We start from the raw sequence: 25559 nt of genomic DNA on the forward strand, positions 1-25559 counted from the left end.
TGAACAGGATGGGTGGGCGAGGTCCTGGCCTTGTGCTTGTTCCAGTCAACTTCTCAGGAGAATCCAAGGCTTGGACAAAGATGGCACTGGGAGAGAGCAGGCAGGCTCAGCGTGGCCAAGGAGTGGGGGAGGATCTGAACTCGGCAGGGGTCTTGTATGCAGCAGGGGCTTGGTCCCTCATAACATGGAGCCCAGGGAATGCTTGGCAGCACCTGGGAGGTGCCAACCCCCAGTGGCAGTAGAGAGGGCTGGCTCCACACTCACACTGTCTTCTGTTCTATCTGTGTCAGCATCCCTCTCTCTCCTTTCCCATGCCTGTGCCATCCTCTCCACTCCTGGATTCCTGTCCCTGCTTGGCTGCCAGCCCCCTTCTCCCCACCCACGACTGCTCCTCCTCCTGTCCCCACCTCCTCCCCAGGTGCAGGATATGCCTCTTCACACCTGACCTCGCTTTTGAAGCCACAGTGAAAAAGCAGATGCAGAAGCTCTAAGAGCCCAGTATCAAGTGTGTGGATATTGTAGTCAGTGAGTTCACAGCCACCATCAGAAAGTGCAGTGAAAAGGTAGGACAGACGCCTGGGTGGGGCTGGACTTGACCATCCATCCTCGTGGCCAGAACGATCTGCTGACCAGGCCTCTCAGCCACCCACAGGGACCCAGCCCTAGTGTTTCCTGCCAGCTTCTAACCCTGGGTCTATTTGCACTTGTGACCCTCCAGACCCCCATCCCTGCCCAAGGACTTTACTCCAACCCAAGTTTCCTTGGTGGCATCTTTGCATCAATAAGAATGCCAGTGATTAAGATGATGTTAAGGAGATGGCAGCTGTTTATTGAGCACCTACTATGTGCTGAGTACTGGGCTAAGCACTTGCCCTTACTATCTGACTCAGTCCTCTCAACCACCCTAAGACATGGGTAGTGTTGTTTTTCCCATCCTACAGACAGCAAAACAGAGTCTCAGAAAGGAAAAGCAGAGAGTGATTCATATTTAGGAAGGTCAGAGGAAGGGGTCTGAGGTCTGGACCTCCTGGGCACAGGGAGCTGTCTTGGTTCCTCAAAACCAATTTGCCTAAAGGCATATTAAATTACTTGTTTTACAATAATCCACGTGTGATGGGGCAGCCTCTTTTGAGTTGTCTGTAACTTTTTTTTTTTGAGATGGAATCTTGCTCTGTTGCCAGGCTGGAGTGCAGTGGCACGATCTTGGCTCACTGCAACCTCCACTTCCCAGGTTCAAGTGACTCCCCTGCCTCAGCCTCCCAAGTAGCTGGGACTACAGGCACGTGCCACCATGCCCGGCTAATTTTTCATCTTTTAGCAGAAACGGGGTTTCACCATGTTGGCCAGGATGGTCTCAATCTCCTGACCTTGTAATCCACCCACCTCGGCCTCCCAAGTGTCTGTGACTTTTTAGATGCCTTTTTCCTATTTGTCTGCTTTTGGGCATTTTGAGGATTTTTAACCAGGTTTTCTAAAGCACTTCTTCCCAGGGGAGTGCAAAAGAATCAACTGCCTGTAGGAGCTTCTCCAGCAGACTGCATCAGAGCTGCTGGGGCAGAGCTCAGCCTCGCCTGTATCTGAAGGAGTTCGCTATGCTGGGGGGTGGAGACACATCCTCCTTAGCTTCAAGTTTCAAGTAAGCATCAATCATCTCCTTTCTTTTTTACTGAGCAGTGTGTTGTGGAATCTTTGTATACTGCTACACAAAGATTGGTCTCATGCCCCCCACCTTTTTTTTTTGAGACAGAGTCTCACTCTCTTGCCCAGGCTGGAGTGCAGTGGCATGATCTTGGCTCACTGCAACCTCTGCCTCCTGAGTTCAAGTTATGTAAAGATTGGTCTCATGAACTTGAACTTTACATTCAAGGGATTCTTCTTCCTCAGCCTCCCGTAGCTGGGATTCCAGGCACATGCCACCATGCCCGGCTAATTTTTGTATTTTTTTTTTTTTTGTAGAGATAGGGTTTCACCATGTTGGCCAGGCTGGTCTCAAACTCCTGACCTCAAATGATCCACCCGCCTCAGCATCCCAAAGTGCTAGAATTACAGGCATGAGCTACCACACCAGCTGGTCTCATGCTCATTAACTGCTGAGTTGTATTTCATATGATTCACATGTTCAATGTCCTATTGATGGACATTTAGGTTTCAACTTTTTGCTTTTTTTTTGCCTTCACAAACAGTGCTACAGTGAACATCTTTACAGATGTATTTGTAGTACTTATCCCATTGTTTCTTTCTTTTTTAGAGACAGGGTTTTGCTGTGTCACCCAGAGTGGAGTGCAATGGCATGATCGTAGCTCACTGCAGTCTCAAACTGGGCTCAAGCAATCCTCCCGCCTCAGCCTCCCAAGGAGCTGGGACTACAAGTGTGCACCACCACACCCAGCTAATTTTTCTGTTGAGATAAGATCTTCATATATTGCCCAGGCTGCTCTGAAACTCCAGGCCTCAAGCAATCCTCCTGCTCAGCCTCCATCAGTCCCTTCTTGATAGATACTTGGGTTGTTTCCAAATTTTACCACAATTACTGCTTTCCTTTTGGAAGGCGAATTAAAGCTTTCCATGGTTTTTAAATGTTTATATCTAGTAATCAATCTTTTAGGAATCTATCCTAAGGAAATAATCCTAGAGAAAGAGAAACAAAACTCTTTATCTACAAAGATATTCATTGTTAGGTTATTTAGAATATTGAAAAATCGGAGATTATCAGAATGTCCACTAATAGGACAATGGTTAAGTAAACTTAAATAAATCTATCCAATAGGATATTATGCACCCATTAAAAGTGTTTATTTAGGCTGGGCACTGTGGCTCACGCCTGTAATCCCAACACTTTGGGAGGCTGAAGCAGGAGGATTGCTTGAGGCCAGAAGTTTGAGATTAGCTTGGGCAACACAGAAAAATCCTGTCTCTACAAAATCTTTTAAAAAAATTAGCTAGGCATGGCTGTGTGCACCTGCAGTCCTAGCTACTCAGGAGGCTGAGACAGGAGGATTACTTGAACTGCAGAGTTCAGTTAAACCACTCCACTCCAGCCTCTGCAACAGAGTGAGAGACCCTGTCTCTAAAATAAATTTTTAAAAAGTTAGAGACCAGCCTGGGCAACATAGGAAGACCCCATCTCTACAAAAAATAAAAAAGTTAGGTGGGCATGGTGGCTCATGCCTGGAGTTCCAGCTACTTGGGTGGCTGAGATGGGAGGATTGGTTGAGCCTGGGAAGTCGAGGCTGCAGTGAGCCATGATTGCGCCATTGCACCCCAGCCTGGAAGACAGAGCAAGACCCTGCTTTTAAAAATAAAACAAAAAAGGGATTCACATGTCCCTCCACAGTGTACTGTGGGAAAAAAGGGGAGTTTCAGAAAAGAATGTATGGTATTTTGGAGAAAAAATAATATTTATGAATGATAAAATCCCAAAGGCATATTCACCACAGGAAAAGTCACAAATTTTAGCCATGCTCTAATCTTTTACAGTGAGTCTGTGTGATTTTTGTGAGCAGAAAAAACTGATCAACAAAATCTTTGAAAAGAAAAGCTTTAGTCTAAAAGGAGGAAAATAATACTTTTGCCTTTTGATTTAAGGATCATAATTATTTTTTCTTTATAGGCAAAACTCACCCATCTTTGTATACACATATTTTTCCTCTCCAAGTTTCTAAGTTTAGCAAGCCACTTCTTCCAGAGGTTTGATAAGTGTTAATAAGTGAATCCTAATTAATCCTAGCCCTGCTGGGATTAGACTTGCCATCTCTGAATAAAATCTAGAGTTTAAGGCCAAGGTGGGTGGGTCACTTGAGGTCAGGAGTTCGAGACCATCCTGACCAACAGGATGAAACCCTGTCTCTACTAAAAATACAAAAATGCACCCTCAACAGAATCCTAACAACAAGTGAGATCTGGCCAGGCACTCACCACTTTCCCAGCCTCTGCCTTCCAAGCACAAGCTCATTGAATCCAAACAGCCTTCGGTGGTAGGTACTGCTATCAACCCTCTTCCTGAGGCCCACATGACCAAGCCACTCAGCCAAGGCCACACAGCAAGGCAGTGCTGAAGTGAGGATTCGAACCCAAGCAGACCAGCTTCAGAGCTGTGCCACGCAACCCAGAGGCATCTGGGAGTCCAAAACACGGGCCCTGGTGAGAGAGGGCTGCACAATGTGTACCCTGAACTGTGCCTCCTCACACGGCCCAGACAACCCGCAGGAGGCTGGGACTAGGCCAGAGGCAGGGGGGTCCCTAAAAGTACAAAGTCCCAGTGGCACAAGGTCCGCAGGCAGGACTGGATGTCAAGTGATACCCACCTATTAAGGGCTGGGTTTTGGGCTATCTCGTTATCATTTATTCCCCATAAAACAAAAACCCTGAGGTAGGGATTCTTTTATCCCCATGTGACAGATGAGGACACAGACTCAGAAAGGCCAAGTGACTCCCCGAAAGCCACACACTGGTTAGCAGTGGAGCCTTGATTCAAACCCACTAGGGCAAACCCGAAGCCCCTTCCTCTCACACCTCATCCCTCCTCACCTCAAGGCCAGTTTACTGAGCAGAGGAACTCACGCTTCCAGACTCGCCCCATACATTTAACCTGCTGCGCAGCAAATGCCTGGACTTTGCCTGGCAGAAAATGATCATGAAATCCCTGGGATGGGGGCGGCCTGGGCCCTCAAGAAACATCCCAACCCACATTCCCATTGCCCTTGTTGAGGAGGTCAGTCCTGGGAAATCCTACTCCCTTGTTCCTTCCCAGGTTCCATCTGAGCTAAGTGCCTCCAGGAAGGGCAGGGAGCCCCATCTCCACACACAGCGCGGGAAGAAGGGGTGTGACACAGGCCTACATCAGAACTCACCAGCCTCAGCCCCTGCAGACCTGGTGGGACTGGGCTTTGCTTCTTGTTAGACTAAGGGAAAGGGGGCTTCAACGACAGTCTAGCTCACTAGAGGCAGAACAAACTGCCACCAGTTCCCTGCCCATTTCTTGCCTGGAGAAAACACCCGCTCCTAGGTGGTGGGTGTGAGCAGCAAATTCAGGCCCACGTGGGCCAGGTAAATTGGGCTGGCTGCCACGCCCCTCTCACCTCTCCCAGGCTCCCCGCACAAGCACGCAGGCAGGTTGCTTCAGCCCCAAATACAGCAGCAGAGGTGGTGGTGGCACAGGTGGGGCAGGAGGTGGAGGGTCAGGCTTACAGACGGGACGGACCCCCAGGCACAGTGACAGCAGCCCAGCCACTAGGGCCTGTCCACAAGCCAGGGCTGGCCAGGATCAAGCAAGGCACTCAGGGTCCTCCCAGCTCCTTCCTTCCCTCCAACACTGAAGGCTCTCAGAAGAACCAGCTCCAAAAAGGGAGCTTGAAGCCTCTTTCCAACCTCCCAGTGCCCACCTCAGAAGCAGGGCTGAGGGCAGAGATGTTTTATAAGCCAGGACCCCTCCCCAGCCATGCAAGGGTCGTATGGACCGGTGTGTGTAGGGGCAGACCTGTGACTGACATCCACCTACACCTGACCCTCATCTCTGAGCTCACCCCACTTCCTTGCATACATTGAAGAGGAAATGGCCCACACTCCATGAATGCTGGGGTCTGAGGTGGGTGACGGCACCCATGAGCCCCTGCCAGAGTCTGTCCACTTCCCAACAGACTCCTTCCCCATCTTCCCATCCCCAACCATGCCAAGGCCTTCAGGGATGGAGAATGAAATCCTTCCTCCTGCCTCACCCACACCTGCAGCCTCTTTCCATACAGGACTCCGGGACACAGGGCCATCAGCTCCAGCAGCATCTAACATGAGCAGGTCCACAGCAACCTTGCTGGTAGCCTCTCTTCTGCTACTTCCTGGGTCCACACTCAGCCTGGAAGGGACCAGCCTCCCCCCTGCCAAGGTGAGGACAGGAAGAGGCATGGCTAGGGAGCTGTCGGTCATACCTCATGGTGGTAGGCAGCATTTAAAGCCAGGTGGCACCTCTCACCTGGTTACTCGTCACCCCACTCACACAGCCTGACACAGCCTCACTGCCTCCCCATACTCACAGAGAAGCAGATTCAGCTCCTGCTGCTCTGGGCTAGGAAAGGAGCAGTGGGGGTGGGACACTCAGCAGGTCAGCCTCTACCCTCTTTCTCTGAGAACCAGACCATGCCCCAGGCTGCACACTGCTGGCAGAGTCAGCCTAGCGGGTAAAAAGCTTGGGTTCTCAGCCCACTCCAGGACCAGGATGGGGCCTTTCCTCTAGGCATCTGACACCCACACACTGGGAGGTCCTGGTCCCCATGGTACTCCAGTGCCCAGCACAGAGCCTGGCACAGATCAGGTGCTCAAATATGTGTTAAATGAAAACAAAATAGGATGAGATCAGTCCCTTACTCTGACTATATGAAACTGCTTCCCCCTCCATCGTATGGAGTGTGGACCAGGAGGCCTCAGGTCCTTCCAGACCAGACAGTCTGTGACAGCCATGAGCACCTGAAGCCTGGGGTCCATGGTTCCTGAACCTGTTACAATCTCTACCAGGCGGAGAATGCACTGACCAGCTCCCAGAGTGGATAGGGACCCAGGTGTCCCTGAAACATCCCAGGTGCCAGAGCGTGACCTAGCTCTGAATGGAGACACAGGTTTCTTCTGGACTGACCCAGGACTGGCAGGAGCAGGATCAGAAGGGCCACCTTGACCTGCTCACTCCTCCTCTGTACCAGCCAAATGTCCACAGCCAGGCCAAGTGTCTAGATTTGCTCAGCCTGACCTCTCCACACATGTTAGCACAAGTGGTTTCCCACCCGTCTTTGTTGTTGTTTAGCATCTGTTGAGGGCTAAGCGCTGGGGTGAATGCCTCGCCTATATCACTCAACCTTCTCAGCCTATCTATGAAGCAGGGTTTTTGTTTGTTTGTTTGTTTTGTTTTGTTTTTTGTTTTTTTGAGATGGAGTTTTGTTCTTGTCACCCAGGCTGGAGTGCAGTGGTGCAATCTCGGCTCACTGCAACGTCCGCCTCCCAGGTTCAAGCGATTCTCCCGCCTCAGCCTCCCAAGTAGCTGAGATTACAGGCATATGCCACCACACTCAGCTAATTTTTGTATTTTTAGTAGAGATGAGGTTTCACCATGTTGGCCAGGCTGGTCTCAAACTCCTGACCTCAGGTGATCTGCCTGCCTTGGCCTCTCAAAGTGATGGGATTACAAGTGTGAGCCACTGTGCCTGGCCGAAGCAGGTATTTTATCATGACTCTGCAGACAAGGAAATAAAGGCTCAGAAAGATTATGTCATATGCCTAAGATCACACAGCAGGACAGTGATGGGACAGAATCAGAACTCGGGACTGTCAGCCTCAGGGCACACTCCCCCAGACCAGCACCCAAGTCAGACTATGCCCAGCCAACCCTGGACATCCAGGGCTCACCCATGGGGTCCACCACATCTCTGGGAAAGCTGCATGATGGGCTGCCTGGAGGCAGTGGCCAGACCAGAATATCCCATGCCAGCATTCTTCCATCTCACTCTTCCCTAGACCAGCCTCCAGCCCTGACCCTGGGGTACCCTGCTTGCTGCCTTAGCCCTTTCCCATCCTGGAATCAGCACCACCAACCCAAGGGGCAATATGTTGATTCCAGAACAGGCAGATGTGCTGATGAAGAGAGAGGCAGCTGCTAGGACTCTCCTACCTGCCACTGGGCCAGGTGTGGAAGGAGGGGCAGGAGCCAGGGGAAAGCAGAGAAGCAGGGGATTACACAACAGAGCCTTTGCAGGGGCGAGGGTCACATGTCCGGACTAGGAGCTCCCCAGAGCCCACTGTCTGTCCCATCCACCCAGGCGCTCATGCTCCCAACTTGTTAGTGCCACCTCCTGGCCATGGGACAGCAAAACCTCAGACAACATCTACTCATCCCTCAACCAACCCATGTCACCTCTTGCCTGGGCGCAGCCCAATCTCTTCTATGGCCTCCTGCCTCATCTCCTTCCCTCACCCCCTGCCATTCAGCTAACTTCCTAAAACAAAGGTGGCAATTGTGCCATTCCCTTCCTTCCAACCTACTGTGCCTATCCGTCACCTGGCTGGGCGAACCCTTCCACCTTTCTCCACCCACACGTCCACCACCCACACCTCTCCAGTCACCCCATGTCTCCAGGCTCTTGCTCTTGCAGTTTTCTTAGCCAAGTGACCCTTCCCAACAGAGCAAAATTCTACTTACATGAGAAGGCCCAGCTACCCCTTCCCCGAGGCTCCCCAGCAGACTCATGGCAGCATCCCTGAACCCACAGCTCAAAGTTCTGTGGACATCAAGCACCGTGTCTTGTTGGAGAACTACTTGTGTGGGGTTGACGTCCCAGCCTCACAGAGCTTCCTGAGGGCAGGGCTAGGTCTGATTCATCTCTGGAGTATAGGTGTATAGCAGAACCTGGCACAGAGAGGGAACCAGCACACCCTGTTTTAACTGACTGCCCAGTGAGCCTCGTCAGCAGACATTGGGTAGGCCGTAGGGCTTGTCCACTTGAGCTTTCCAGGCAAAAAAAACTGTCAGAGCTGGGGATTCGTGCTTAGTTTGGCACGGCTCAGTATTAGAGGCTGAAGAACCCTTGACAGAACTGCCAGCCCATCCAGGTGTGGCAGCGCCACCCCACAGCATAGCAAGAGGCTACATTGGCAAGCCCTGACTCACCATAGGTTGTAAGAACAGCCAGACGCCCATGGGGTGCTAGTGATGCTGTGTTCACCTATGACTGCAGTACTCTGGACATTCTGAGCCGCTCATCTGGTTCCACTAGATCCCCAGGCCCTCTCCCAACTAGGCGGCTTGAGGTCTAAGGAAATGCCATATCCCCTGGGTATGGAGCTTGGAATCTTACCTCTTCAGCCATTCTGCTGACCCCTAACCCTGCCCTTTTAGCCCTCAAGGGCCTACAACTACAGCAGGAGAGCTGAGGGGTGGAAAGCACAGAAACAGCATGACATAAGCCCAAAGAGTGGCCAGAATCTGAATGGCTTGGGCTGACAGCACTGGCCCCAAATGGAGATGGAAAGAGGGATGACAAGAAGAGGAAGCAGCAGACCAAAGTCTGACAGAAGCTAGGGACTCATAGTGGTATCATCCACTGTATTTGAAAATCCTTGAGTAGCCGTGGGCAAGGAGAACTAGACACAGACAAGTAGAAAGCCCGCAAATGGATTCCCGGGGCAGAAGTCCAGGCTAAATCTGGAAGGCGCTTCAAGCTCACAGGGGAGGGGTCTGCAGGGCCAGCTGGAGGATTTTCCTACCCTTTCCTCAGCAACCAAAACTACCCTCCCCAAAGAAGCCCTGGCCCACTAGGTCCATCCATGTGGCAGAACCCCATGGAGGTTCCTTACCATGCGGGGTTGTCCTAGTGGACAGCGATGGAGCAGAGTTTGGGGGAGATGCTGCAGCTCTGGTGAAAAGCCACCCAGTCTCACCATAGGGCTCCACATGGAACTTGTAGGGATGGGGGGTGAGCCGGCACTCACTGCCACCCCAGCCCACTGCCCTGAGTACCCGGCAAAGCCCAGCAGCATCAGCAGCAGTAACAGAGTCAGGTCCAGTAGTAACAGTAACAGGTCCGACATGGCTCTGGACCCCTGCACCGCACCCCAAGGCAGCTGCAACAGAGAAAGAAGGGAGAGGAGGCTGGTAGCCATCTCCAACAATGTGCCCACCTGACCACCAACCACTGCTGCCCCCAGCTCCTCAGCCCTGCCTTGGGTGCTTTGACCCAGGAGGTGGAGGGGCCAGAGGTGTCAGCACGTAGTGACATAGAAGAGAGCTATAAAGGATGACTGAAGCCACAAGCCTCTTTATTTCTTAATCACAGTAGGTGAAGAACTCAGAACAGCTTTACTGTCAGCTGGCAGCCCTGGTCACACCTGGGGAAACTGAGTCACAGAGGGGCACAGAAGTGAGTCATCCAGGGACATACTCCTGGCCTGGACAACTCTACCCCAAGATATGCCAGATGCCAGCCAGCCTGCCTTTCTTCCACAATACCATACTCCTGGCCTGGACAAGTCTCCCCCAATATGTGCCAGATGCCAGCCAGCCTGCCTTTCCTCCACAATACCACTTCTTTCCCACAGCAGAGCCACACTGCCAGTCCAGCCTCCTGAAGCCTCAGGGGCTACTGCCAGAGGGAGGGCAGATGAATACCGGGGTCCACACACCTATCAACAAACAGGGAAACCATAAGGAGCAAAATCCCCTGGGGGGAAATGTGAGACGGGAAGAGAATTTCATAGGAAACTCTCCTTTGCTAAGTACATCTGGCCTGCAGGGACCTTGCTCTCCAGCAAGCTCACCCATCCAGAACCAGAGGGAAGACCACAGCAAAATGGCCTGAGCAGCTAGAACAGAGTTCAGCATTAAGCTTCCCGGACTTGAACCACCCACGTTAACAAGCTTCATCTCAATTTTCTACCCCGAAGAAACACTGAAGAGTGAGAGGAAAAGGTTGCCAGAAGGGGAGTCTCACAACAGGAAGCAGTAACAGTTACGCATAGAGGAAGGGAAGCTGTTCAAGAGCAGGCCCAGGAACACAACACAGAACCATTGTGTGAGCTATTCCAGGCAGGCTGCCTAGGTTTCCAGGCAGCTCGGGACCAGAGGCCTAACCCTCTTACACAGAGGCCTTGATCTGAGTTGCCTGGAGAGGGGGGAATTGTAGCCCAGAGAAGACTGTTTAAAGAGGAAGGGAAGCATGTGACCCACTGGGGGAACATTCCCACCCCAATTATTTAAAACTAATACTTAACATTTAAAAGGTTTTGAAGCTGAAAAGGCCACACTGCAGCTTTGTGGAAAACTTAGCTCTGTGGAAATATTTGTTCCCTGTAGGTTCTGGGTGTTGATTTTACATTTAAAAAAATTATTTTTGGAGTCAATGAACACACAGTATTTGCTCACAAAGAGGCAAAGTAAATTTCTTTCTCTTTTTTTTCTTTTTTTTTTTGAGATGGAGTTTTGCTCTAGTTGCCCAGGCTGGAGTGCAGTGGTGCGATCTTGGCTCACTGCAACCTCCACCTCCCTGGTTCAAGCAATTCTCATACCTCAGCCTCCTGAGCAGCTGGGACTACAGGCACTTGCCACCACACCCGGCTAATTTTTGTATTTTTCGTAGAGATGGGTTTCACCATGTTGGCCAAGCTAGTCTCGAACTCCTGACCTCAGGTGATCTGCCCGCCTCAGCCTCCCAAAGTGCTGGGATTACAGGCGTGAGTCACCGGGCCCGGCAAAGGTAAAGTAAATTTCTAAACTTTTGGTGTCAGGACACGGAGGTGCTGCCCACTGGTGTCAGCCATCTGTGCTCCTACCCATCAGTATCTCTCTCTCTTTTCTGCCTGTCCTACTCATCTTGTCTCCAGTTAGTTTCATTCCTGTTGTCTTTGATGATAATGATGAGAAATCTTCCACTGAGCACTTACTATACGCCAGGCACTAAGTGTTGAAACACAGCTGCTTCATTCATCCTCAAAGCAATCCGACAGGATAGGTATGGCTAAGGGTGCAAGAGGTTAGAGGTTAAGAGACTTGCACAGGGTCACACAGGTATTAAACAGAGCCATGTGGACCAAAATGCAGGCAACATGAACCCAAACACTCAGACTCCAGGCCCCCATTTCCACTTCCTCTCTCCTCTCTGGTGACTGGCTTCCAGAAAGACTCAAGAATTTAATCTTTGTTGGACATCTCTGAGCCCAAAGCTGCAAAACTCTTAGCATCTAGGCCCCCCACTTGCCATGGGAATGACAAGCCCTTACTCTGATCTGCCATCTCAGCTGAGCACTTCCTGTCCCCTGAAGGGAACTTAGTATCCACCTTTCTCTTCTTCTCACCTCCCAAACTGTTCAGAAAGGGGAAAAATGCACCTGCAGGCCCCAGGGCTTTCGTCAGCCCGGGGAGGGGTAATGTAAATTTCCCCTGTATTCAAGAGAAAAGGGGCCGGGCACGGTGGCTCAGGACTGTAATCCCAGCACTTTGGGAGGCCAAGGCGGGCAGATCACCAGAGGTTGGGAGTTCAAAACCAGCTTGGCCAACATGGTGAAACCCGGTCTTTACTAAAAATACAAAAATTAGCCGGGTGTGCTGGCGCGCGCCTGTAATCCCAGCTACTCGGGAGGCTGAGGCAGGAGAATCGCTTGAACCCCCAAAAGGAGGAGGCTGCAGTGAGCCGAGATCTCGCCGCTGCACTCCAGCCTGGGGGACAAAGTGAGACTCCATCTCAAAAAAATAAAAAGAAAAAGAAAAAAGAAAAGGAAGACGGGCTGGGAGCTCGCCTGAAACGCCAGGCTTACGTTAGTAACTCATGGCCTCCAGTGTGGCCGGGGCGAGTGCTTCAACGACGGGAGCTGAAAGGAACAGTCACTCCGGAACAGGAAATAACCTCTGAGCCGAGCACCACGCCCTGACTCCCTTCTTCAGGGAAAGCCCCCCAGGGCCTCTGAAGCACCCTCGCCCCACTCTCAACCCCCTTGGGGGAAATCAGAAGCCAAACCTAGATTCACAGTGTCAGGGATCTTCCCTAGAGTCTGGGTCACGCCCCTCTTCCTGGAGGGCTTCAGGCACACCTGGCGCCCAGGAACTGCCGCCGACCGGCTTGCGCCCTCTCTCAAGCCTGGGTGTCCCCTCCGCTCAGAGGTCGGTGCGGGCGAGCGTCAGGGAAGGCTGTCCCCGCGGGCTTCCTGCTGCCGACCCCGTGCGCGGGGCCCGGGGGCCGGGTCCTTTAGGGTCCCCGCCGCAGGCTGAACTTCAGTGCTGGAGGTGCAGGGGCCACCGCCTCGCGCTCTCGGATTCCAGCCCCTGCTCACCCTGTCCTCGCCTGTTAACTTACAGCCTTTCTTGTCTCCCACCTCCTTGCCGAGTCCCGCACATCTGTAACTTCAGCGACGCTGAAGTTTGCAGCCCGCGTGAGAGGCGCGGCCCTGGGGGACAGGGCAGAGTTAAAACGCGACTCGGGCCTCCCTCCCCAGCTCCACTGCCCCGGGCGTGCCCTGAGCCTGCGGCCTTGGCAGTGGGCCCGGAAGGGTGGGTGCTGCCCCAAGGTCGCATCCAGGCCCTCGGACCCTGCCGGGGCCAGTAGTGGGCGAGACGAGACTCCAAGAGCGGCCGGGCCGCTGGGGTCACTGGGGATAGTCCTGAGGTCTTGCCGGGTAGGATGGGGGTCCCAGACCCACGCTCCAGCGGGGACGCCCCGACTCCAGCCCGGCCCCGGCTCCGGCCCGGCCCGGTCTCCGACACCGTCCGCCACGCACGCCGATCCGCCCCCTCTCTGGCAGAACTGGGCCCTGGGCGTGGCCGTGACCATGGGCGTGGCTCTACCCATGGCCTGAGCGCGCCGGACCCGGAGGGCTGATGCCTCCCCGCCCTGTCTCCACGGCAACGGGCGTGTGCGGGGACCCAGAGCTGGCTGGGGTGGAAACCGCGGCCTACTTTCCCGCCTCCAGCAAACTCTGCAATTGCTGAGGTTGATTTAGCAGCACCCAAGGGATCTGGGTCGGCAAGAGCACCTCAGTGACAGCCTGGCACGGGGGTCCGCAGGAGAAGGCCAGGCTGGGGCCAGGGAGCTGAGGCTGAGGAGGAGGGTTTGCACAGGCTAGGGAGACACGGCACAGCAGTATCCGCCTCAGACATTTGTACCACCGTTAGTCCTGCCACTTTCTCTCAGTGTGGCTTCGCAACAGACTTGGGAACCAAGCAAGGCATGGCTGAGGAAGCTTAAGCCCAGTCTGGGCTCGCGGAAGAAGCTGGTGGATCCAAATATCTGCTTCCTGCCTCCACCCACCCCTCCCCGCTCCGTGAGCACATTCATCCATCCAACATTTATGATCACTCCCTGCCAGGGCAATTCTAGGGGCTGGGGATACAGTGAACAAGACCAAGGCTCCGCCCTCCTGGAGTCCACATCCCAGGGACATGCCCTTCTTCCAGGCTCCTCCCTCAGTGCCCTGGTGGTGGCTGGGGGAGGCTGGTCTGCCTTTCTGTTTAGCGATAGCTTAGGTGACTCCCAGGTCAAGTGTAAGCTCCTTGATGATGGCAGGAAACTGGTGGTGGAAACAGTCAGTAATCATGGGGTGGTTCACCTTGTGGATCCCACTACTGCACTAGCAAAGAGCAGGCTGGGCACACAGGGGCAGTCATCATCCCGCTTCCTTTCTCTCTGCTTCACGTTCTTCCTTCCGCAGGCAGGGGAGATGGAACCTGGTCCACAGGGCCAAGCCTGTCCCAGCCCTCCAGGCGGACTGGCGGAATAGGTAGCTGGCCCCTCACAGGCACTGCGGTCCAGGTCAGTGCAGATCGCGGCAGTTATTTTACCTATGAACGCCCAGCACACGGTCAAACGCTCAGCTCAGGTGCCCCAGGCGGGCAGGCTATTCACTTGGGAGCATTTCCTTTGACACAAAGGGGACCATGGCACTGGCTCAGAGACTAACAGCCTCTGCCTGCAGGGTCTGCTGGTCAGTTCTCCTGCTTCTCAGGAGGTGGTCAACTTTTCCCAGGAAGCCATTGTAAGGAGGCGCCCATTCTTCATCTTGTTCTCTCTGCTCACTTCCTTTAGCGTGGTTGGGGAACTCCAGAGCCCCACATCACAGTTCAGCATGTGCCTCAGGAGCTTCAGCACCTCCTTCGTGAAAGGAGAGTCTGCCGGTGACGGGGGAAGCAGGCCATCAGCCTGCCCAGCTTCATCTCAGGCCGCTTCCAACAGCGCCAAGCAAACTCCCTTGGCAAGATCCATGCAAGGTCGTGGCTGACCACCGGGAGGCAGCAGCCTACTCTGCAAGGCACTTTCTTTACCCGACCCCCCACCACCACCTTTTAACAGGTGGCCGGAAACCTGCTGGCCCAGCCATCTGCCGCACCCACCCTTCACTCCCAGTCCCATCTCCCCATAGCACAGATTTCCCTATCATGAGCCCAGACGTGACCTGCGTGTCCTCTTGCCTTCCTCTGCCCAAGGAATCCCTACAGAGATTCTTTCTCTATCTTCCTTTGTACATTTCCACGGAATTGTTTCCCCAGGGTCCCTCCCCTTGAAGAAATTAGACAGGAAGCTGGAGTAGATGGTTCCCTCTTTCCCACTTCTCACACTCCCAAGCTCTGGTTAACTCTCTGTGGGCCAGTGGCTAGATTCCCCAACACAGATGACAACTGAACAATACACATGCAGCATAAGAATGTTGTCGCTGCCACCAGCCACTTACAGACACACCATTGTTAGGGTCCACCCAACTGAACTGTTTCCCCCTTCCATAGACTAAGCCCCAAAGGCCAAAAAGTAAAACTCCCTACCCCAAACCTGCCTATAACTGTTTGACCAGAGGCCAGCTGTCCCAGGATGCGGTTAAGACGTCTACCTTGCACAACAGAACTGGCAAGAAAAACATCTCCAGGAAGCGTTCAGACACACGGCACAAAGGACTCCTCCCTCCCCACTTTTCTTTTTCCTTCACCCTGACCCAGTTCTACGCCCTGTAAGACCTTGCTCCAGCCTATAAGTGGGGCTGCCTCCTCTGCTTTTGTCAAGAGGTAGCCCGGCAGGACTGACAATAAATCAGTTTGCCTGAACTTGGGTCTATTGGCCTCATTCCTTTCTTGGCTGTCCTTCCAATTATCCCTTACAACCATCTCCCACCCTCTGAAGGCACTGCATCCAATCCCCAGCCATTCGCAGTCTGGTCGGCTGTCCGTGCAGGACTTGTCATGGCTGAGGCCCACGTAGCCTCAAGCCACTCTGAAGTCAGCTTGCTGTTTCCCCTGGAGCCTGGAAATACATCCCTCTTCAGGTAAACAAAAGCAGAAAAAGCCCAGTGAACCCCACTGTAACAAAGAAACTGCCAGCAATCTTCCCTCTGTTCCTGCCTGTCTCACCACCCAAGGGCTATCGCAGAGCCCACTGTGTTCTAAGATCTATTCCTTTCACTAGCACCCAGCCAACCCAGTGTCCAGACCATTCCTCGATCAAATAACACTGCTTCCTGGAGTTTTAATTTTATCTTACAAAAAGTGAAATAAGGAAAACTGATAGGCAATTATACTGACTTACAATTTTTCTGTTTGTTTTTTTTTTTAAGCGACATGAAACGCCAGTAAAAATAAATATGTCACAGAAACAGCCACTTGTCCAGTCTCTGGGGCAAGAACTCCGGCCCTGCTGAGAGGAGGGAAGCCCACGATCACCCCAGCAGCTGGATCGCCAAGCCACAGATGCTCCTCAAAGCCAGGCACAGGTCCAGGCCTCAGGGGCATCCTGAGGAAAGAAGACGGAAAACCAAAGCCAGTTGCCTGGACCCTGGGGCCACCTCATCATCCCCCACTCCTCCTGGCAGCCGTCTGGCCTTAGTGGTTAATCATTTGTGGCATCTCCGCCTTTGCCCACCTGGACCCTCTTCCCCTGACCCTCTCTGAAGAGGGCACAAGGAAAAAACCTGTCTTGGGCAGGCTGGGGGGATTCTTCCAGTGAGTCCCCAGCCCACCCTGAGTAACACAACCAGCTAACAGTCATTTTACACCCAGGTGCACATGAGCACAGCACACACATAACTCTCTCTCTCTCTCACACACACACACACACACGCACGCATACCACACACACACACACACACAGCTGGACTGAGCTCTCTTCCAAGGAGGGTCCTGGGTCTGGTCACAGTATGAGGTCCTCTCTCTTCTGAATATCATCCCAGTAGTGGTGGCAGAGAGAACCCAAACCTCCCCAGGCCCCTGCATTGCAGACTCTGTAGCCGGCCTGGCTACCCCTCCCCAGCGCACTGGATTACTATGTCCAATAGACCTGCAAAAGGGAAAGGAGCACACTCAGGCCCCTGAAGAGCAAAGAAGGTGGACACTGTCTGCTCAGGACACTCTTCGTTGTAAGACTCGGGTATAAATAAAAGGCCCAGGGCCAAGCTAGTGGCACAGAACAGACATTAAGGGGGTCACCACGGAATACACAGGGCAGAAGAGAAGACTTGGCAGCAGGGAAATGGAGTCTGACGGTGACCAATGGAGAGCACAGCATTCTCAGTGCTTGAGGTGCAGATTCCAGGGAGCAGTCAGCAGAGGGCCAGAACATCTCGTGGGGATCCTTTTGGGGAGGGATGAATTCTCTTAGGAGTTTTGGTGGGGAAGAGCCACTGAGCTCGGTGCACAGAAGGCCACGGTTTACAGGGAGACACTGGTCTTCTGAGAAATCAAAAAAGAAAGTGGGAAGCAGGAAGTTATATCCAGAACACTAGTATAAAGGAATGAAAAGCCCCCAGAGACCTTCCCCCATGGGATGAGGACTCAATTGCAAAGCAATACCAAGCTTGAATTGACTGACACAGAAGGCCTTTCTCTGCTGACAGCTTTGGGAGTGATGGTCCCACCCAGGCCGCTTAAGTTTGGCTAAGTGTTTCAACCAATCTGCACAACTTTAACCCAGCTCTTTGCTGTCTGCTCCTGGATTGGGAAATTTCATATTTAGCAGTGAATCACAAGTATACAGAGTCTCCACACACTAATTCCTAGAGAAGAGAACTCTGAATAAGGGAGGAGAACACCCCTCATATTGTCTTATGCCCAATTTCTGCCTCCAAAGAAAGAAGAAGTAAAAACTAAAAGGCAGAAATGAAATCCACAGGCAGACAGCCCAGCGCCACACCCTGGGCCTGGTAGTTAAAGATCGACCCCTGACCTAATCGGTTACTAGTGGTGCATGCAGCCCCCAGTCATGTACCCCCTCCTTGCTCAATCAATCACGACCATCTCACACGCACCCCCTTAGAGTTGTGAGCCCTTAAAAGGGACAGGAATTGCTCACTCAGGGAGCTCAGCTCTTGAGACAGGAGTCTTGCCGATGCTCCCAGCCAAATAAACCGCTTCCTTCTTTAACTCGGTGTCTGAAGGGTTTTGTCTGCGGCTTGTCCTATTACACAAGCACCAGATAGAATTATCCCTAAATCAAGAGATGATGAGATAGACGCTTAAGAAGCATAACTCAGGGCCAAGTGCAGTGGCTCACACCTGTAATCCCAGACTTTGGGAGGCCAAGGTGGGCAGATCATGAGGTCAAGAGATCAAGACCATCCTGGCCAACATGGTGAAACCCTGTCTCTACTAAAAATACAAAAATTAGCCAGGTGTGGTGGCGGGCGCCTGTAATCCCAGCTACTCAGGAGGCTGAGACAGGAGAATTGCTTGAACCTGTGGAGGTTGCAGTGAGCTGAGATCACACCACTACACTCCAGTCTGGGCGAGAGAGTGAGACTTTGTCTCTAAGAAAAAAAGCCCCAAATTCCATATGCCTGCTCTTAAAGTTATTCCCAAATTACCTCTAACCTTTAAGATATGTCTCACTTTCTCCAAGATAATAAAAGATGTGGGTGAAGGAAAAGAAAAACCCAATCAATCAAATAGGTGAAGAAGCAGACATAAACAGGCAGAAGGGAAATGGCAGCAACATAAAATAAGCCAGAGGCAAAGTATCCCCCAAACCAGAGGAGCCTCAGGGGCATGCACAGCTGGAGAGAGCAAGTCAGAAAGGGGTCTTGGCACTGCCTCACCTTCCACTTGTACAATGTGGGGAGCGCTACCCCATTGGAACGGTTAAGGTCAGACACCAGGACATTCAGAATGTCCTGAATCTACAGGAGGTGAAAAGGGTAGAACAAGGGCAGGGGGAGAAAGACAGAAGTGGCTTAGAGAGAGGCAAGAGAGTCAGAGGAGGAGGAAGAGGTAGCTTTAGGGAAACGAAATGCTGAAGAAGAGCAAAGGAGATCAAGACCATGGTCTGGCCTTCAAAATGGCTGCCTGCTGCCTTGCCAGGGGCAGAAACAAATAGATGGAGAAGTCCCCTGAGCGATGCAGTCACACAGGGTGGAGTCACCTGACCGATGCCACTCTGAATACTCTCATTGGACCACTCTCCTCAGGCCCAGGATGTGGGGATGAATCTGGCAGAGCACCAGACCTCCACTTCCATTTTAAAAACCAGACTTTTGAGTAAGGGTTCACTTGAACAAAGGGGACTCCCGCAAAAAAACAAGTTTGAAACACACTGATCTTATCCAATGTCATCTTACAGAGGAGGTAACTGAGGCCCAGGGGAAGAAGTGACTTTTCTGTGGTCACCCAGCACGCTGGCGGCACAGATGAGATTAAAAGTTAGATCTTCTCCTAATCTTAGTGCCTGGGGCTCTCCTCACCACATCCTGGGGCCCTTTCGGTGACTCCAAAAAAGACAGCCTGATGGCAAGTGGCTGTTCTCATTGGCCTGGCTTCCCCTTGAGACTGGGGATGAGGAAAATGAAACAGCAACTGTCATTTCCTGGGTGCCTTGGGTGTTTACAGCAAGCCCTGTACTTGGCATTAACCTAAAAACAACAATAACAAATCTCATTTAAGCTTCACAAGTGTAAGTCAAACAATACCACCCCTATTTTACAGATGTGAAAAGAGAGGCCCAAAGAGACCAAGTAATTTGCCCTACATCATATCCTTAGCAGCTGGAGAGGTAGGATTCAAACACAGAATTCTTAACCAGGACCCAACAGTTCTTCCACAATCTAAACAACTACCCTCTACTGCCCTTGGGCCCCCTGTCCCCAGGAGCCTGGCCAGCCAAGACTCACATCCCCAGGTGAGTGGCAACCACCAGAAGTGGTTGTCTCAGGGTTACTGCCATTTTAAATTTTCTCTTTCGCTCCTCTAGGAACACCAAGGCTGTTCCTCCACTGATAGTTTCTTATCTGTGGAAAAGAAGAGCAGGAATTCTCATGAGAAGTCCCTGCAGTCGCATCTGACTTTACAGTTTTTACTGAGGCAAAAATTTAAAAATAATAATAAGTACTACGTTTATTTACTTCAAGAAAAGTAAAAGCTAAGGCCCAGAATGTGGCAAGGCAAGGGTTAAAAAAAAAAAAGAACAAGTTTTCCTCTACCTAGCAAGCTCACTTCAAGGACAGTTATAATACTGTCCAAATAGCCAAGGCCAGAGGAATGGGCTCCAGACACCCCATCCCTTCCACAGCAAGGTTAAAAAAAAAAAATTATTTTACTGTTACTCTTTTCCCAGGCTTCTTAAGCATTATTATGTTTTACAAATGTCTATATTTATCCAGGTCTTGTTTTTCTTTCAATGCAGCTACAAGGTCACCAACTATACAAGGTCACAACTTATGTTATGCTATAGATTACATGACCTATGACTGTATAATTAACTGCTTTTGTTTTGCTTCTGTAAGGCTGCTTACAAAAACCCCACTCTGACTTTGTTCAGTGTTCAGCTTTTTAAATATAAATCCACTGAGCCGGTGCGTACCTAAAATAAACAACAATCCTCCTGTACTCCATATTGGTCTCTCCGTTCCTCAGTTTACCACATTTTTGGCAACCATGAAGGGACCGGAGACTGCAGGCTTACTGTCTCCTTTGCCTCTGGGGTCTGGAGCCCTGGGCCAGGGGAAACCTGTGACCCCAGGTGCCACCAGAAAATCTTCAGCCCGGAGGGGAAATCAGCTTTCCCCTGACCTGGTTCCCCCTACGCAGCAGCACGACAAAACCTGAAAAGAACTACAGGACAATTTCAGAAACAGAGCACTTCAGGAACCACAGTAAGGTTTTGGGGGCCCAAGGCAGGACCCGTCCCATAGGGACAGAAAGAAAGCTAATTGCCTCCCGGGGTGTGCCAAATAGTCCGACCCAGAGGGGCTGGGGGCAACAGGAGTGGCTCATCAATTCAGATAAAACTCACACCCCAGCTGACACAGGACACGAAAGTAGCTCACTAAGTCAGCTAGAAAACTGACGAGAGTGGCTTACCACCCCAACTAGAAAACTAGAGGTGGCAAAAGTGGCTCGCCACCCCAACTGCAAAACTAGAGGTAACAAAAGTGGCTTGCCACCCCAGGTACAAACATGAGAACTAAAAGTATATAAAAGTGTGTAAATGGAGGGGCCTAATTAGGCTCATCAGTCGCAAAATAAGAAATCACAAATCTCTTAACGTAAACTGTATGCTCCAAGAAAATTGTGGGGCAAACTGAGACTAATAACAATCCACATATGACTAATAGGAGCTGCCCTACAACTCCAAGTTATAATAAAAATAAAAAACTCTCCAAAGCCAAGCAGCGTCTGAAAACTCCTGTAATAGAAGACAGCATATAGTCGGCCAAAATGAGGAAAAAACTGTATAAAAGTAAATGTGCAGCATCATAACTGGGAGAAAATGGGAAAAAACTCATCAAAACCTAGTCCCTTAAAATATATATTTAAAAACTTAAAAGTTTTACAGAAAATTATAAAGTTAAGTTAACCCCCCAAAAGTTAAAAACTCTCTGTAAATTAAAATAACCCTCTTTTAGTATTAAATAGCCAACCAAAGGAACTGTAAACTAAAAAACAATTAGCCATATATTTAAGGTGGTGACAGGGGTCAGAGGACAGCCAGGGTACCCAGACCAAATTCTTTTAAATTGACTCATGGTTAAATATAATATAAACAAAACCGACATAAATCCAGCCCTGTTTAATGGCTTATTACAAAAAGCCAAAAATAAAAATAAAAACAGCTTCGCCGGCAGACACAGAGTTAAAGGAAAAGTCCCAGAAAAAGCAAAAGAAGCTAGTTTATAGGAGCCACCAGAGGGAACAAAAATTCTCCTTCCATATGTCCCAGCCTACCCTCCTTTACCGGGGCCAACAGCTCCAGCTCTCCAGAAACCAGATTCAGGAGCCAGCATGCTCCAAGTCTCACCCCAAAGGGAAAGACTGGAGCCTCAAGAGGCTAAGGAAGGAAGTCAAAATAGTCAAGCAGGCCGTCCCAAATCTGGTCGTGCTCGAGCTATACAAATGCCTCTCAGGGAGATACGAAGACCCATCTATTATAATGACCACGGCCACATCCCAGTTGGGGGGGGGGGCAACGGACTTTCTTCTATCAGCCCTTTTCAACCACTCATCTACTAAACTGAAAACACCACACACCCTCCTACACGGAGAAGCCCCAAGCTCTTATAAATCTGATACATTCCATCTTTCTGACACATAATCTAACCTGGCCAAATTGCAGGCAGCTTTTCCTAACGTTGTTTAACATTAAAGAGTGCCAGAGAATGACATAAGCAGCTCTCCGCTAGCTAGAAGCCCATGCACTAGCAGAAGCAGTGAATGCTCAAGCATATGCTCAAGGCCGGTTCCCAGAAGCAGACCCCAATCAGGACCCAGCTTCAGCGCCTGCAGAGGTACAAAGAGGTCGCTTTTACAGGGGTAAAGAGCTGGTAAAAAGAAAACAATTAATATAAGGAAAATTTCAAAAGTGCTTCAGAGAGCTAACGAGAGCCCAAGTTAGTTTTATAAAAGACTCTGTAAAACATTCTGGCTTTACAGCCCATTTGACCCTAAGGCTGCCAAAAATCAGCACGTGGTGAACACAGCATTTGTCAGGCAAGCCCAGGGTAACATCAAGCGGAAGCTGCAGACATGAATGCCACCCAACTTATAAAAGTGGCCATCAAGGTATATGTTAACTGTAACCAAGGAACAAAATGGGAAAGAGCAAAAGCAACAAGCTAGGCACGCCAAGGGTTAAGTCCCTCTCCCCAGCCCAGCTCTATCTAGAAAAAGAGGGGGCGGGAACCAGCGCCAGGAGAAGAGCAAAGAAAAGAAAAAAATAAAAGTGTAAAAAAGGAAAGGAAAAAGAAAAAAAAAATTTGAAAAAAATAGAAAAAATAGAAGGCAGTGCGTAGGGGCAGCCCCGTGCTGTTGTCCGGCCCCACCAGCCAGCCGCAAGAGCAGGAGAACTCAAAAAGAAAAAGAAAAATGTAAATTAAAGGCTTAAGAAAAAGGCCAATCTGTTGGCAACAGCTCTTATAAAAGAGAAATTAACAACGTGAGAGGACGTGGACGTGGGCATAGACATGAAAGAGGTCAAGTTAAGCAAGGATTCGAGAGCCGGACAAGGTTAAAAAAAAGATCAATGTGTGAGATGCAAAAAAAAGGACACTAAAAAAGTAAATGTCCAGAAGGTAATACAGAGAGTAGTAAAGGCTGTGGTATAAAAAAGTCACCAGCTAAAAGCTGTCACACCCTAAAAAAAAAAAAAAAAAACAAATACTGATCTAATCCGGGCTGGCAGGGGCTAAAAAATATAAAGACTAGAGACAGACTGAGCACCTTCTCATTAGGCTTCCAGAAGCCCACAGTCACATTACAAGTTAAAGGCAGCAGGATTCTGCCATATCTGGATTCCAATTTCTCACTAATGGCTAAGTCACTATATGAAGTTACAAAGTGGGGGGAACCCCTCCTCTGAGAAACTAAACAGGAGAAAGAGCCATGCTTTATGAAAACTTGCTTATAAACTTCATAAAATTGCCCCATGCCAGAGGCTATCGGTACATGCTAGTGCTTATTTACACCTTTTCAGGGTGGGTTGAGGCTTTCCCCACCAGGACAAAAAAAGCACAAGAGGTGACTGAAGTACTGCTAAAAGACTTTATCCCCAAGTTTGAACTCCCTCTAACTTTAAAGTCAGACAATGGCCAGCATTTATAGCTAAAATAGTGCAAAATTTAACAAAACTGTTAAAAATAAAATAGAAGTTACACACAGCCTATCGGCCACGAAGTTCAGGAAAAGTGGAAGGCATGAACCAGACACTCAAGCAGCTACTAAAAAATTATTGCCAGGAAATTAATCTATAATAAAATCAGGTTTTACCTATGATCCTCCTCTGAGTCAGGTACACCCCCACCGAACAAACTGGGTATTTGCCCTATAAAATTTTGTTCGGTCGGCCACCCCCAAATCATAAATCAAATTAAAGGTAATCTCCAAGAACTAGGGGAATTAACCTTCAAAAAACAATGCAGGCTTTAAAAATAGCCATGCAAGAAGTCCATGACTGGGTATGGGAAAAAGTGCCTATAAGTCTAACAGCCCCAGCACACCCCTTTAAACCTAGTAACTCTGTTTCAGTTAAAAAGTAAAACCCAACTTCTCTAAGACCCATGTGGGATGGGCCCCATACAGTAATCTTGTCCACTCCCACTGCTGTTAAAGTTACAGGAATCATGCCTTGAATCCATCACAGGCAGCTAAAACCGGCAGCTCAGGACAAGTAAACCAACCAGCAGGACCCAGAACATTCAACCCGGCTAATCCTGAGACGAGACCAAGCTGCTGCTGAGGACAACAGCCCTGCTCTGGTCACTCCGGAGGCTGACCAATCTACACACGGCTGAAGCTTGAGGAAACAAGCCCTGTTCTAATCACACACCGGAAGCTGACTAGTCTACGCACGGCCAAAGCTTGAGGACTCGTCAAGCAAGTAAATGTAATTAAAAATCTTAAAACTAATAGTTTTTCTGTAATACCATTTTCCTATCGTTCTGTCACTGTGCTCAACCTCCTCCCCCAAGTAAAGACCTCCTTTGTCCTTACTAAATATAAGTATGCTGTACATTGTTTTGCTGTTGTTACCCCCCCTTAACCATACTAAAAAAAACACCTATAGAAGGGTGTCCCCACTGTACACATACTACTTGGTCAGGGAACAGTACAACTAAAACCCTGTTATACTATATGTATTATAAATGTACAGAGACTCGCTTAGAAACTTGTACTTACAATCAGACCACCTATTCAATTAATAACTCTGGAAATGGCCAGCCTTATATATGCTATAACCCTAAGTCTTTACCTGGGACTTGGTTTAAAATTCATACCAAGTCAAAGGAAGGAAGTCTTATAAGTCAAACCCAAGCCTCTCTTCCCCAGTGGCGGGGGGGCTATATCCATATACTTTAATATTTGTCAGTTCACATCCATGAACCCAACCTATTTCACAGTCTCTGGTCCTACAGGATACTATACAAACTGCCAGTACAAAATTATACACACACGCCCTGTTTGTCCCTCCAAGGCCCTAGCAATAGTTTGCTGGAACTGCACAACGCAGTTCACTGACGGATCATCACCGAGGCCAAAGCCAATCTTGCTCATCAAAATACCAGCAAAACCAAATTGTAAGACAAGCACTTACAGTCCTATAAATCTTACTATCTTAAAGCCAGATATACCTATATGGACTACAGGTTACTCCATGACATTACGAAGCTACAGTCAAAAAGCTAAAATAGCTTTATACATTATAAAGAGGACTCAAACCAATGTTGACCATCTAACAGGATTAGTTGACTCAGCTACTAAGTTACTAATTTGCTTCATTTTTGGAAGACATCCAGCATCTGAGAATTGGACTTTTCCTAGAAGTTCACTTGGTACTTTCGGGTAAGTCCTGGTTCATCTGCAGAGGATCCGAGGGGAAAGCCTGATGGGACCCACGGCCGCTCTGAGAGGAAAGGGGTGCTGTGGGGTGCGGGAGGAGGAGCTGGGAAGCAGGAGAGTCCCGGGACTGGATCAAGCTGGAAAGGGGGGCAATGAGTATATCATGATGAACAAAGAAATGGGACTGGACTCTTGGAACAAGATGAAAACATTACAGGAATAAGCCTAAAACACATTTATATATTTATAAATCACAATAAAACCTACAAAGAAAAAAAAGACACTAAAGGAGATCATAGCAGAG

General features: G+C 50.1%; 1 protein-coding gene across 1 annotated transcript in view; it reads right to left on the reverse strand.

Moving 5' to 3' along the window:
- The window catches only part of LOC103783563 (zinc finger protein 492), a 193251-nt gene that overhangs the window by 116103 nt on the left and 51589 nt on the right, over positions 1-25559 (reverse strand). Inside the window, 1 exon segment of the mRNA XM_063600091.1 lies at positions 9331-9597. Coding sequence (XP_063456161.1) covers positions 9331-9597 — 267 coding nt within the window.

The sequence above is a fragment of the Pan paniscus genome, chromosome 20 (assembly GCF_029289425.2).
Source record: "Pan paniscus chromosome 20, NHGRI_mPanPan1-v2.0_pri, whole genome shotgun sequence".
In the NCBI taxonomy this organism is placed as follows: Eukaryota; Metazoa; Chordata; class Mammalia; order Primates; family Hominidae; genus Pan; species Pan paniscus.